Below are 15894 nucleotides of genomic sequence, written 5' to 3'. Positions count from 1 at the left end.
AAAAAACAAACCACACCAATCAAAAAACCCATGAAAACTCCCTATATATTTACATATAAGAAAACGAGGAACCTAAATCAGTGCATCAGGAGCTTGGCCAACCCCATGGGAGGGACAGCTCAGTGGTTTGAGTATTGGCCTCCTAAACCCAGCGTTGTGAGTTCAATCCTTGAGGGGGACATTTAGTGACCTGGGGCAAAAATCTGTCTGGGGATGGGTCCTGCTTTGAGCAGGGGGTTGGACTAGATGACCTCCTGAGGTCCCTTCCAATCCTGAAAAAAAAAAAAAAAAGTCTGACTTAGAAGATAAATATTTCATATACAATTGTTGTATTATATTTACAAATAAAATATTATTGCACCCCACACTGCTACAAGTCATCCTGAGGAGTATCTTCAAACTCATTCATTCAGTTTACTGGCCCACTTCCCAACCTCCCCAAATGGAGCAGTTTTCCATCTGCACCTACAAAGACAACAAAACAAAGGAGACACAAAAGCACTTTAGGAGTGTACAAAATACAATTGGCTTCCATCCAGGTAAACAAGACACCCCTACAAAGGAAAAACACCCAAGGACAAACAAAGAGGGAGGGGGCAAACTCATGTCTTCCCCACCCCAATTGAATGCAACACACAAAAGGAAGGACAGAGAATAAAGCAACAGAAGGAAAGACGAGGCTCGCTTGACTATCCTCACACAAGTGAACAAAGAGGCTGTTCTCAGCACAGTCTCTCAGGACCAGATTTCTGAAGAGCTCAACTCCCATTTAGGCACCTGATTGTCAAAAGGTACTCAAAGCCCAGCAGTTCCCGTTGAGAGCAATAGGTGTCCCTTTTGGAAAGCCAAACACGTCTTTAGGTACCTAATATGGGAGCTGGCTTCTTTTGAACATCTGGCCCGAAATAAACAGAAGAACCAATACATTGCATGCTGACACATTCATAGAGACGTTCCAAGAATACAATCAAGATGTGGGATGGGGAAGAGAGACGAGGGTGGAGAAGAAAAAAGAGAAAGGCACAGCAGCTCTGCAACGTCTAGCCAACAAGTCCAGGCCACAAAATGACCACAAAATTGTTAGCAGCTTCAAATACCACCCTCTGCCTATTATTGCCAAGCAGAGCTCTGGCTTCTGATGGACTTCCTCTGCAAATTCCTGAAATAAAAACCTCAGCAGCAGCATGGACCCAATCTGACAGATCAGTACATACAACATTGGAGGGATTAAAAAAAAAAAAATCCTGATTTTTAATTAAAAACAGATTTTTATTTTATTTACATGTCGCTAGTTCTTTACTCTCTTCCAATTTTATAGCCTTGAATTGCTCAGACATTTTGGACTATTTTCTTTAAGTAGTTTCTGAACTGTTAGTATAAATTTCACATTTTGCATCGAGATATTTTCCACTAAAAAGTTTCACACTTAAAACACTCTTCTATTCCTGTGCTGTATTTGCAACCACCACCACCTCCTGACATACTGCAGTTACAGAAGTCAAGAAAGCTGAAATGCACCAGCCAGGCTACATGCCTCCATCAAAGTTTGAAGTTAATGGGACTTGTGCTCATAAGTCATTCAGGAGACTTGAAAATTCCCCCCTTAGAAGCATAACTTTAGGCTCCCATTTTGGAAAATTTGGGCCTGAGTATATAAAAAAGTTCACTGTAATTTTTAGTGTACTGAAAAACCTAAGTGACTTTTCATTGTTGTAAAGAGATTTTATGCCTCTGAGGCACAATCAAAGACAGTGGGATGCCTACCCACACTGCACCACACACTGCCCGATGCTGGGTGGATATGCTGAATGGCACAAACGACCCAACATGAATGCATTCTGCCAAAACTTTTACTGGTGCAACTTCTGTGCTGAGACATCCTATGAGAAATGCTACAAAAGTGGATGGATGGCTTTAAGCACAAGAGCAGCAGACAGAAGATCAGGAGTAAAATTATGCACCTGTTTAAGAATCGGCAGGATCAAGGCTTTAATCGCCCAATATTTTGGTTTTCGCCTATAGAAGTTTTGTAAGGGCTTGTCTACATGAATGTTTAGTTCATTGCAAGCTCGGGTGTGAACCTACTCTGCACTCACCTGCTGCACTGTCTGTATGGACCCCGCTGATGCCCTCCCAGTGTCAAAAAGCACTAGATCAATGCACTTTAACGAACGGTTAATGCAGGTCTCCAGGATTCCCAAGGACAGAAGTGTGCAGCAGGCTAGTGCGGGGTAAATTCACACTCCAACTTGCCACAACCTAAACATTCATGTAGGCAAGCCCCTCAGATTCCGCCAAAGCCAGGCCCACATACCGCATTTGTACGGGTATAATTATTACAGTCATCAGTGTAGATTTTTTTTAAAGCCAAAATAGTTATCCCATTATAACCTCGAATGTGGATGCAGTTAGAGCGGTATAGAGGCACCTTATACCAGTATAATTAACTCCCCTTCCCGTACAGGAATAAGTTATACCACTATAAGCACTTTTATACTAGTACAACTACTAGGATTGCTCCGCTTTAACTGCACCAGTACAGTCTAGCTAAAAGCAGGCCAAGTTTTCTATGCGGACAAGCCCTAAGATACTGCACCAGGAAGGGCATTTAAAACTATATGTTTAAAAACATTTTTAGTGCATTATAAATTTTCCTCTAACATGTGTCCTGCTGCAACTTTTAAATGACTTCTAAATAAATTTAAAATAAATCCCTGATTTAAATAAATGATTTTTTTAATCAATGGCAAAATCGTCACAACTTCAGCTGGAGAAGGAATGGACCCTACAATACAGGCTTTCAAACCACGGGGAGGGGAAAGATGAGCTATCTTCGGCAGAGTATTTTTTTTTAAAAACATACAAATATGGAGTAACTGAGTGGCGGTAAACAAAATGGAACAAACCTGCACTACTGAAGAAATGTGTTTTTTATTTAATTGTTTTAAGAAGTGCAATATTAAGAGTAGGATTTTTAAAGATGCTCTGTATTGGCCTTTCTCTGTGCTGTTGGAGTCAGTGGGAACTTTATGGAGGACTTCAGTGGGAGCAGAGTTAGGGCAATGCTCACCCTAGCTTTCTGCAATGTCTGCATGTCAAGGAGGGGGTGTCATTCCCAGCTCAAGGAGCTATACTTGCGCTAGCTCTGAGGGAGCTAGCACACGCAACAGAGAGTGTAGCCATGGCAACGTAAATGGCAGAAGGGGCTAGCTGCCCTGAGACAGAGGCGCTGGAACGGAACAGGGGCATGGCCCCATCACCTTTAAACCGGCCGGCCATAAGGGTTAAAGGAGCAAGTAGAAGGGGCGGAGTCTTGGGGTGGGGGAAGTGGCAGTGTAGAGGCAGGACCTTGGGGAAGGGGCGGTGCAAGGGCGGGAAGAAGGGGCAGCACGGGGCCACGGTTCAGGCACCGGTGCCCACTCCAGGATGCTTCCATCGCTCCTGACCTGAGTCCATGCCTAGTATCTCCAGCGGGTACGTACTCAGGACAGCTCGCACTGTTTTTAGTGCACTAGCTTTGTCTGAGCCAGCTGAGAGCTAGAACAAGGATGTCTCCTTGAGCCTGGCATCACCCACCCAGCTCAAAGTGTAGACATGTTATTTTGCTAAACAAGTGTTGGGGATGGGGATTGAAATGGGAACAACACACCCTCACCACATAGGGGCACTGTGAATATTAATTCATTGATGTAGTATCTGAGTGCTTCAACAACACTGAGGAGTGCCACAGAAAAGCCCTTGAAGAAACTAATAATTGTGTCGTCAGCGCAGGGTTTGAACAGTACGCAGTAAATAAGCCACGGAGCCATCCACTGAACAATGAGGACTGTTGCTGATTTATTCAATCTTATTACCATCCATCCTGTGCAATGAATGAGCCGGGAATCCTGTGGAAAAATAGTATGTGATTATGCAATTAAAGACTATATCATAATGCATACGCACAAGGGACCAAATTGCACTGACAATCTTAATTCTGGCATTTCCTAGCTTTTGATTGCTTGATTTTGCAACCTTACTAATGGTCTTTTAATGTGGTCTGACTGTAGTAACAAAAAATTCACTTAAAAAATTTTTTTTCTTTTAAAGCAAAGTTTTGTATAGAAGTAGAGCAGGTCAAAACTTCCTTAACTAGAACTTTTTTCAAACAAACTCTCTCTAAACTGCAATTTATTGCATAAAAATGTCAATGTTATCAAAACTTTTATACAAGTTTTTCATTTAAAAATAACCCATCTTGTTTCAGTAAATAAAAAAAAATTCAGTGACCATTTTGAAGTGTTTTAGCTAACAAAAAAGATGAGGCTGACACATTTTGACAGTCAGTTTTTCTCTGTTTTTTCCCCCAACTCTAAAAGAAAGCATTTTTGCGCAAAGAACATAATGATACATCAAATTCTACTGATGTAACTTTTATTTTACCAGATTAAAACAGATAAGGATTTCAGTCCTTTCATCATTATTTGGCATAGCTGTTTGAAGGATAGTCCAGTGCTTAGGGCACTAGCTTGTGACTTCAGAGACCTCATGTCAAGTCCTTTCTCCGCCACAGACTTCCTGTATGACCTTAGGCAATTCACTTAGCCTGTCTGTGTCCCAGTACCCCCTCTGTAAAGAGGGTAAAATAGAACTTGCCTATCTCACATGGATGTTGTGAGAATAAATATAAAAAGTGATTGTGAGGAGGTCAGATATTAAAGTAGTAGAGGCTGTATCTGGAATTAAAAATCATTTTCATATCCTTTTGGGATAAGAGGCTGCTCATGTTATACAAGATAACCTTGGGGCCAAATCTCTGTCCCACAAAAAAGTCAATGAACGCTTTCCAATGGAGTTGAATAAGATCTGAATTTATCCTGTGATGAAATATTAGCTGATTGAACATTTGAAATATGATTTTTTTTAAATTCAGTATCCAATTATCTTCTTGCGTTACAAGACAACTGTTCTACTACATTTTCCCACTAGTTTAGATAACAGTGTATCCTTCCCTAGTTGATTTTTGTTCATTATATTTGGTCCGATCATTGCAGATTAAATATAATTTTAAAAAAATAAAATAAAAAAACCTGATCATGTTGGGCTCAAAAAAGCTCCAAATCCAAACCAGATGGAAAAAACAAAGATGTTCAGTTGAGTATATTCTTCTTTTTTGAAAGAAGGAAAAGTCTAATCTCTGAATATATCTAAGAGCAGATTAATGTTGCTTCATTTCTGAGACCTCAGAAATATACAGTAGTGACAGATTTGGACAGAATAAAAAATAAAAATGCCAAAATAAAACAAGCTATATGAGAGCCAACAATTTAAACCACATATGAAAGTTTCTTCGAGAAATACATTCTCAGGCAAGTATTCACAACTAGTTTGTTTTATTTATTTCTGCTTAGCCAAACTGATAATACTTGATACATGTACATATTTATTTGGATGTTTATAAAGTATAATAAACACATCTAATGTTCTTGATAATCTTCTGAAAAAGACTCTAAAATAAACAAACAGGCCCATGAATTCTCCCAGATCAAAATCACACAGCACTAATCACCAACCAAGTTCAAAAGCATTTTATAAGATTGGGTAAAGATAATCTAGCACAGTGGCTCTCAACTCTTCCAGACTACTGTACCCCTTCCAGGAACCTGATTTGTCTTGCGTATATGCAAGTTAGACCTCACTTAAAAAGGACTTGCTTACAAAATCAGATATAAAAATACGGAAGTAAGTGTCACATATCAGGGGGTAGCCATGTTAGTCTGTATCCACAAAAACAACAAGGAGTCCGGTGGCACCTTAAAGACTAACCGATTTATTTGGGCATAAGCTTTCGTGGGTAAAAAAACCTCACACTTGTTTATTACACTTGTGAGGTTTTTTTACCCATGAAAGCTTATGCCCAAATAAATCGGTTAGTCTTTAAGGTGCCACCGGACTCCTTGTTGTTTTTGTGGAAGTGTCACAGCACATTATTACTGAAAAATTGCTTACTTTCTCATTTTTACCATATATTATAAAATAAATCAATTGCGATATAAATATTGAACTTACATTTCAGTGTATAGTATGCAGAGCAGCATAAACAAGTCATTGTCTGTATAAAATTTTAGTTTGTACTGATTTCACTAGTGTTTTTTATGTAGCCTATTGTAAAACTAGGCAAATATCTAGATGAGTTGATGTACCCCTTGGGAGACCAGGGATACGCATACCTCTGGTTGAGAATCATTGGTCTAGCAGATGGGTCCTTCTGAAGTCTACTGCAGTACTCCGGGTTCAATTTCGGACTTCGCTAAGAACGTCCTGGGTGAGCGTGGGCACTTAGTTTGTCTACACCTCTGTTCCCCACCTGTAAAATGGGAATAACGTTTCCCTACCTCCCAGAGGTATTGTGAAGATAAAATCCATTAGTTTTGAGGGGCGCAGGTGCTACTGTGATGAGTAGATAGGATATAGATATTTACCCCATTTTACAGAGGAGGGTATGGAGGTAGAGAGTGATTAAGTGACTTGCCCATGGTCATAAAACAATGACATGGCAGAGCCCAGGGCCAAGATTTAAGAGTGAGTCAACCTGAGACAAACTGAAGAACCTCATTTTCAGAGGTGAGTGCTCAGCCCTTCCTAAAGATAAGACCCCTTTAAGGGATCTCAATTTGGGCACTCAAAATTCACTTGCCCCTGACTTCCCACCTGGTGTCCTAGCCCCTGGATGCTGCTGCGCATGGAACAGTTCAATTCTGATAACTACATTTTTAGTTCAAACTGGGTTCCAGTTTTATGGCCAGAAAGTCATCTAATTTAGGCAGCATTCCCGGTAAATATAACCTCTCCATTACTTATTGGTAGACTACACTTGAAAGCGGAAGTAAATAGCGTAAGCAGCAAAGACCCGGTCAAAGCCTTTATATAAAGTACATATTATCACTCGGGAAGATAAGAAACTCTTTAAGTGAGAATTGAAAACAAATACACTTTGTAACATAGAACACTCCATTAACCTGCCTTGGCATGCCAATTACCACCACTAGACAATACCAGTTAAACTGTGTCCTAGCTCTGGGGCTGGTGCTACCTCAGCTATGTCAGTGCTGTTCCTGCTGGGGCCACACAGCAGAAACCATTACACACAATCAGGGATGCTAGAACAATTTGTATATAGTGGGGGTGCTGAGAGCCATTGAATCAAACTGTAAACCCTGTATATAATGGAAACCACTTCAAGCCAGGGAGCGACCCCAGCTCCCCCAGTTCCAGCAGCTATACACACAAAGCCAGGGCAGAGCTCTGCCTCCACCAACCCCATGAGAAAACAAAAACAAAAACACTCCTTTGTACTCCGGTTTCTTTAACTCACCCAGCTAGTAATACATCTGCCTTTATCATGCCCCTCCCCTTGCACTATCCCTAAACAGAGTGGACTTTGGAAAGCCTTACACGGTCGTTTTCCAGTGAATGTAGTTCTTTTGAAGACTGCTTTAAAACTCTCCAAGGAAGAATTATTAAAAACCTTGGGTCTGATTTACGGTTGAGTGGCCCAAGTAAATTCAGTTTGTAAACCTCCTCTTCCTGAAACGGTAACTGTCCAACACTGGGAACGAAGGACACCAGCGTGTCTACAGCACTGGCAGTCAAACCAATGCTTGACTAATCCAGACTTCTTTCCCCACTACGAAAGGCTAAGATTTTCAGTGACCCGTGATTCTGCTCCCCTTCATTTTTGGAAACCTAGCTTGAGACAGCTTAAAGGATCCCAATTTCGGACGGCAAGGTGCTCAGCCCTTTCTAACAATCAGGCCCCCCTATAATGAGTCTCAAGGCAAAAAAATCCTTCAATGGGAAAGTGGATGGCTATGGGGATATTATAGTCACCTGCAATCCTGGTGTATGAGAACTCCACTTGTATCATAGGATAGAGGCATAGTCTCTTATTTAAATAAGATTTTAATTGGATTTCAACATACAGGACAGGAAATCCCCTGCAGAACACATGGAATTTCCAGAATTTACAATTGTGTAGACTGCACTAATTTAAACTTGGTCTAAATTGACAGATTATCACTGCTCAGAGCACAGTCCAATGAAGTCAATTGAGATCACCTACACACTTCACACAGACATCAGATCAGACCCTATCTGGGGCGTGTAGGTGACCGATTTGCACTTACGAGTAGATGAGGGTCCACAGCACACATTTAGCACTACATGCGTTGCGCTTCTTAGCGGTCTCAGCGAAGTTACTAGATGGACATAGAAGCGAACTGCCCTCTGTACACCTAGGAATAGCTGCTCCAAGCCAGGTTCCAAGCACCCTGGTGGGTGAGTTTAAAAGCCTGCATTACTACTGCTTCTGCCAGCAATCCAGCACCATTCAATCTCACCCCAGCATCATTCAAAGAAGTACTAAATTAATTCTTTAAAAGCTATTGCTTTAGTCTTCATCCAGCGCGTTGTGTGACTGTGTTACAGCCAGTAAGTGCTACTCTGGGTAAAACCCTTTCAGCACTCCCATTTGCAGAAAGCTATTTTCAGTGGCTTATAACTCATCAGGAAAATTTTGCTCTGGGCTGAAACTTGGTACAAGTCACAAGGTTTCGCTGAGGAAGAGCCTTTGTTTTATGAGATGTGAAAAGAAGTCAATAGGGTCATTTTTCTATTCGAGAAATAAAACAGAAGGAAAATGTGCTGTATGGAAAAACCATAGGTAGGGGATAATTCTGTCTTGACAGAGGAGTGGATCAAATCTTTTCCAAATCAGATTCCTAGGGTTGTACCAAACAAAAAAAAAAAAAAAAAGTTGTTTTCAGGTGCTTTGGGGAGGCCAAAATAACAAACTAAAATTCCAGGACCAAGTTCTGTTGACTTGTGAATTCAGTGAGAATTTGTCTCTGCTTACAAATAGGACCAGTATTCATCTATGGGAGGAAGAAGGGGGTAAGAGAGAGGAATAGCTAATTATTTGTTTAGTAAGAGATTTTCAAAATCACTTAAGGGGTTTAGGAGCACACATCCTGTTGATAGTCAAAGAGGCTTGTGCTCCTAAACCCCTTAAGCACCTTTGAAAATCTCCTCCTACAAAAGCTGATTATGAGAAGTATTCTCCCCTGCCTCCACCCAACAAATATTTCATAAGGAACCTTGGTGCATGAGCTTAACTTCTCTGCACATCCACTAAGTTTAGACAATGGATCCAAAGTAGCTATAATGGTCTATTATGTTTTCTTGTCATGGTAAGTTTAACATATTATGTATCATCATTATTATGGCCTATTGTTTCACAGAGGCGCTCCTATATATATACACACACACACACACACACTTTAGACCATAAAGCCTCAGGTCAATGATGCTCATTTAAAAACAAAATAAATAAATAAATAAATAAAAATCTGAATACAGGCAAACCGGCTAGATGGAAGAGACTCCAAAGTCTCTGTTGATTGGCTCAGTAGCAGATACTTTAAGTTGCCACTAAACATACATTTGCATGAAATGTCCCATATTACTGAGTGTCAAATTAGGCTCACTTCCACTAAAATGTTTTTTTCCCTGGGATAATTCCATTGCTGGAACGAGGCATTGTGGATAAAAAAAATTAAAGGGGAAAAAAAAAAAAAAAAAAAAAAAAAACCCTCTCATGCACTCATAGTAAGTAAATTGCAATTAAATAAATCAAAAGAAAGTTACAGCTCAAAACTATTTCACAATGTTATGCCCATGGCAGGTGTCTCAGTGTCAGATAATCTCAGCCAGATTCCTACATTCATATACATTCGAGAGAACCCTCACCACCCTGAGAACCCCACTGATAAAGAATGGGGCTGGGCATGGGGATCCATTCTTGCATAGGAGGTTGCAGGATTGGGGGGGGGGGCCATATGTGCCAGATATAACAGGGAATCTATGACGATAATCTTGATTTAGGATTTATATCCTTTGTCAGTTTTTGCTAACAAACCTCATGCTTAATATTGTGGGCGGTTTCATTTAGTCTATATAATATTAATACATAGTTATAATTAGATAAAAACACCTAGTAAGTTATTTATAGAGGAAGACTCCATTTTCCACAGAGTGCATCTCTTCACCTATAGACATTTCTGAATCACGGTTCAGTAATAGCCTTCACAAATAAAAACGAAGGACCAAATTCTCTGCAGACTTCACTCCATCCGCTAGTTTTATCTGCAGATAATCTAGCCCTATCTTTCAAGGTAACAATATCAGCAAGATATTGCAAAGAATTCTGTTCTTGCCACAGTTACACATCCGAGGGTCAGGAAAAGAGGCAAAAACACATAATCCATGTTGGAGAACTCCTCGGATTCTTCACCTAGAGAGTGTAAATCACTGTTAACTTGCCCTCAGCGGATATGTGGTTTGTGAATTTGCTGGCAAGATTGCTTACCAAAAAAACCCAAAAACAAAAAGCCACAACAGTAAGGCTGAGACTGTGCTGTGATCTACAATATGGCAAATCTGATGAGTTAGAACTCAGAGGTGTCAACTCAACCTGAATAGCAAGTGAATTATTCATTTTAGATCCAAATCTACCTCAGGCACTATGTGACCCTGGTGTTAGCTCACTGTTTATTACTGTAAATTATTGGCACAGCCATGAAACTCAGCGTCTAGGAATCCCTTAATAAGTAAATCCCCATTGCTTCAAGACTTCCCTCCTAATTTTTTGCTGTTGCATCCCTCACTGCAAGCGTTTGTCACACATTTCTGAAGGTCAGGATCACACCTTTGGTCTCTTGACAGGTTGAGAGCAATGGTAACGTGATACTGCGTAACAGAACTGGAACGGTGAACTGCACTCTCTCTCGGCAGTCCCACTAGCTGTTACTGTGCATGTCTCTAGAGAAGTAAACTTTACAGCAAGAATTTTTTTTTTTTTGAGAGAGAGAGATTGCTGAGCTAGTATAAAGGGAGATCTCGAAAACTAGTTCTTCTCAACGACTCTTGCCTTTCAAGCTGTGCAGCACGTCGGTCTTCTCCTTTATGTCCAATCCATAGACTTTCATCACAATGCTGCCTCTGTGCATACTTCAGCACCGACCCTGGTGGGGTATCCATTTCTCTAGCGGTGTGTGGAGGGCAGGGACCGTTGAGGTTTTACCACAGGAGCAAGCACTGAGGGATGGGATTGGCAGTGAACCTGTCCCCTCTGTTTCCTTCCACCCGGTGTTATATCCTCCCCACCCATAACTGGTGGCCCAATGGGGATGGGGAGAGGAGAATGCTATCTACCCGGTCTCTGAAGAAGTCCCTGGCATAGCCGATAGGGAGAGAAAGAAGTCCCAACTGCTAAATGGCTACCGTGCAGGGGGCAGCACAGAGCTACCCCTCTCCCACACAATGTAGCAATGCTAAGATGAAGAGACAGAAGAAGTATCGGATGTTTCAGGGGAGGAAGGGACCCTGCCAGGGTGTGTGATTTTGTATTGAAGGGATGTGTGTGTGTTTTGTGTTGCAGAAACAAGAATGCACGAGAAGGGGGGCTTGTGGGGAGGCTTGAATGCATCTAGATTTTGGGAGGAGTCAAGGATTGTGGAGAGACGTTTGCAGAGGAAGGCAGGGGAATGGGTACCGGTGATGTTCTTCATGTAGGGGATGCAAGAGTGTGTATGCACAGGTCGTGTGATAGAGGGTGCAGAGGCAAGTCAGGTGAGATAGTAGCTTTTATTGGGCCAACTTCAATTAGTGAAAGAGACAAGCTTTTAGCCTACTTCAGGTCACAAGGTGGAAGGGGAAGAATCCATAAAGAGAATGGGAATGAAGAAGACAGGAGAAAGCAGCGAGGGGCTGAGAAAGTGGTCATTATGGAAAGAGAACACAGGGAAAGAAAGAGGAAGGGAATAGAAGCAAAGAGAATACACTTTATATTACCATATATAACAACATAGGGTAATACAGGGTGAATTAGATGGAATACAACACAACCAAGAGACACAGGAGAGGGGAAAGATAACAGTGAATGAAGTGAAATGGAAAGAACAGATAGATGCAAGGGAGACAAAGTTCAGAAAAGTTTTAGTAGATGAGACAGTTTAGATGTCAAAGGGTTACAATAAATAATATATATGAAGGTGCACACACTACCGTACATGTTATGCGAATATTAATAGGAACAACAATTCTCTGCCAGCATGGAAATAAAGCCGTACTGTCAACCTGCTCCCTCTCCATTTTAAACTGTCCTCTTTTCCTCCCAGAATCATCCTCCAACTTTTTAATGTGTGCTTGCACCTGTGTCGACTCCTGGACCACACATTCGCTCTGCCCTCTGGAAACAAATCCAGTCACTCCGAGGCAACACCACACACGGGGGTTAGCGCCAAACCCAATGCATCCAAATGTGGATTCCCCTTTTTTGGAGGAATAACCCCACCCCCCAAAAATATATGAAATTCAACACGCTGCAAGGACGCGGGCCCCGCTCTCAGCTCTGCCCCAGAGGGTTAGCACACAACAGGTTTAAAACAAGGTGAGGCTGCTCCCGTCTCCCCCATCCCCATCCCAGGGCGGTACATGGCAGCTCGCTCCATGTGCGGGTCGGAGCCATGGATCGATCAGCTCTGCACGTTGCTTTTCCCCCACCGCCCGAGGGCAGCCCTGGGGGGGGGGACGCGCGTGGGAGTGGGCTGGGACACGCGTGGGAGCACGGGGGGGGGGGACGCGCGTGGGAAGCGGGAACGGGGGTGGGGGGAAGCTCCGACTTACATCGTCCCACTTGACAAATTTGGTGCCTTTCTTCAGGAGGTCGGAGACGCAGACGGGTTTGAGCTGCAGCGCGTGGACGCCTGGCTGTGCCCCGGCCATGGGCAGCGCATGGAGGCTGCCCGCAGGAGGGCAGCCCCGGGGAGGAAGGAAGGACGGACGGGCAGGAGCCTGGGCTGCGGCAGCGGCGCGGAGAAGCCGGGCGAGGGAGTCACCGGCGCGCAGGGGCGGCGAGCAGGCAGCTGGCGCGGCCGCCGGCGGACAGAGCCATGCAGCGGCGGCACATCCTATATACACGCGCGCCCGCCGCGAGCGCGCTGCCCGCCCGCCGCCGCCGCCGCCGCCGCCTCCTTCCCCAGCTGACTCGGCCCCCAACTTTCCTCCGCGCTCCGCTAGGTCACCGGCCTGCCCGCGGGGCGGCAGCGCCACCTACCGGCGCGAGCAGGCCGCTGCAGCGGGAGGAGAATGGGGGCGGGGCTGGCTTTGCAACCCCCAGGCGAGGTTAGGGGCAGGCCAGCTCGAGGGGGGAGAGGGGGGGTAGCACAGCTGTGCTGTTCCCCTCCCTCCCCGCAACTCCCGCGCTTCCAGTCGTCCACAGTATTTCATGGCCCTTTCCCAGCAGGCAGCTGGGGGCAGGGCCCACCTGCAGAACAGGTGAGAGTCTGCTAAGCATGAAGGAGGAAATCCTGGCCCCACGTGGCAAAACGCCCCTGGGCCTTCAAGCAGAGGCAATATTGCACCCAGGAGTCTTATAGCTAGGGTGACACCCGTCCCTCCTGCCCAGGGACCGGTGACGAGCATCCCCGGGAGTGCAGGACATACAGGAGACAGCCCACATGGCAGCCACAATTAGGGTGACCAGATGTCCCGATTATAGGGACAGTCCTGATATTCAGGGCTTTGTCATATATAGGTGCCTATTGCCCCCCCTCCTCCCCCCCGCTCTGTCCCGATTTTTCACACTTGCTGTCTGGTCACCCTGGCCACAATGATGGGAAAGATTCAAATGTCGGGGTTGGTTATTTGTTTTTTAAAGCCCAAACCTCACTGCCCCAGGTGGAGGGGCCAGAGCCAAAGCCCAAGGTCTTCAGCCCTGGGTGTTGGAGCTTAGGCTTGGGCTTCAGCCCCGGGCCCCAGCAAGTCTAACCCCTTAAAACTGGGTCGTGACCCACTTGGGGTCCCGACCCACAGTTTGAGAACTGCTGCTTTATATCATCAGTAAAACATACGGGGGAAAATTATCTCCCTAACTTTCCTACATCTGTCCTTTATTTCCTTGAAACGTAGCTCACCCTACCTATATAGAACACCATGCTTAGACACGGGTTCTATGTCCCGCTCTGCCATTGGCCGGCTGCATGACTTTGGGCAAGTCATTGCACAGTCTTCTGCCTCAGTTTCCCCATTGTACAATGGGGATAATGATACTGACTTGCTGTGTCGAGCACTTTGAGCCCTATGGCTGAGAAGTGCTGTATCAGAGCTAGGGATTATTATTAAAGTAATCATTAAGCATTTCTCTTATTCCCTAACTTACTGTAACAGATGGTGTGAGAACTCTGGGTTTGCAAGACCCAGGGGAAAAAGTTGTATCACACTTGCTATTCAGTTACAGTGTGACAGAGAGGGTTGTTAGTGGTTACAGATACCTCTTCAGAGAGAATAAAGGGCAGAGAAAGTTGAGGGTAAGTCTGGAAAATGTTATTGGTGCTGTTCAGACAAAGAGGAAAAATTCATTAGTCTGGAAATTGACAAATGAAGTGATGAAAGGGTAAAGACAACCCCTAAAATCATCAACTCCTTTTGGTCTCTAGTTATAATCTCATAGCACTGGTCTCTGGTGAGCCACAAAAGTGTATAAGAAAGGGGGTTTCAAAAGTTTTATGCTCTCTTCCCACTGAGAGGTTTTCTTGGAATAAAGACCATTTTAGGTATCCTTTTCTCGATTAATTTAAACACAGAATGTGCACTAACATTCGAGTGACATTCTAAAACAAAGGTTTTTAAGAAAAAGGTTTTTGAAGAACAAAATCAAACATGCTCTCGCACTGACCTTCTGCCTGTTGAAGAGTCACTGCAGAGATAAAGTGTCAGATGACAGCACATAAGAGTTTGGATTTCCCTGTAGAGGTTTCTGGCTGACCCTTAAAATTTAAAGGCAGCTGGTCAAACTTGTTCTAACTTGGCCGACGCAAATTATGCAGAGGGAACAGCCTTTGAGGAAAATAAGTTTGGGGGTTGAGGATTGTTATTACAAATAATTCATTGGGTGTAGGCATATGTTTTTAGAGACGTTTTAAAAATAAAAACAATTTACTCATTTGTCTGTTATTGTTAGTTCCTGGGTTGTTAAAACGTATTGGGCTTTCTCCAACTTTATTGACTTCAATGGGATACTTTCCATTGACTTCAATGGGAGTTGAATCTGGCCCTTTGTGATAGTCTATGCAGACAATAATCAGTGTTCCACTACCAATGAACCCGTTTGATCTATTTTTTATTCTTATCAAGCTTGCATGCAAGAACGAATGTCACATTAGTCAGGATGAAAGTCTGCTCACTCACTGCAGTGCTTTAATTTCTGTTGATTTGCCATGATTTAGGAGAGACGATGCCAAATTCGGTTTTCAAATGCACCAGCGTAAAGCCAGAACAGCTCCATTTTATGCTGGGGTAGCTGAGAACAGAATCTGGGTGACAGTTGTCAGGATTGCCTTTTCACCCAAGCATATAGTGCATGATTTATGAAGAGTTTGGGTTGGAAAAAACAGGGAGGTGGGAGTAGGGGCAGTAGAATGATCATCCTTGATGACTTAATCTCTCACATTCCCAGAAAGCTACTGAATTCACCTGTAGGGAAGACACCCATGAAGGAGTTTCATTGTGTGTGGATCTCCGTTCAGGGTAATGAATACCCATCTTGGTTATTCCATCTGCTTATTGGCTATACATGTGAGACTTCTGTGTCCCTTTTTCTCAACAAGAGAGAAATAACCTAGTCACCTGAGCTAGTCTTTACTAAATCCAGCATCAGGACAGACACTTCTGATTCACTGTGCTAAAAAGCACCTGTTTCTCCACTATTCCATCCTCACACTCCATTTTGGGAATGCTTTAATCTTAAAATCTAAGAGGTGCACATACAGCATATACCTTGCTACTCACCCGCACATA

At 43.4% G+C, this 15894-nt stretch overlaps 1 protein-coding gene across 2 annotated transcripts in view; it reads right to left on the bottom strand.

The window, feature by feature from the left end:
- PLCB1 (phospholipase C beta 1) overlaps positions 1-13037 on the bottom strand; it is a 627096-nt gene extending 614059 nt beyond the window's left edge. For both annotated transcript variants that reach the window (XM_054022546.1, XM_054022548.1), the window contains exon 1: positions 12724-13037. In XM_054022546.1, coding sequence (XP_053878521.1) covers positions 12724-12822 — 99 coding nt within the window. In that variant the 5' untranslated portion in view covers positions 12823-13037. The remainder of the gene's footprint in view (positions 1-12723) is intronic.
- Between the last annotated feature and the right edge of the window lie 2857 nt (positions 13038-15894).

Source organism: Malaclemys terrapin, chromosome 3 (genome assembly GCF_027887155.1).
Source record: "Malaclemys terrapin pileata isolate rMalTer1 chromosome 3, rMalTer1.hap1, whole genome shotgun sequence".
Lineage (NCBI taxonomy): Eukaryota > Metazoa > Chordata > Testudines > Emydidae > Malaclemys > Malaclemys terrapin.
The sequence above is the reverse complement of the archived record's forward strand: the minus strand, read 5'-3'. Positions and strand labels throughout refer to the sequence as shown.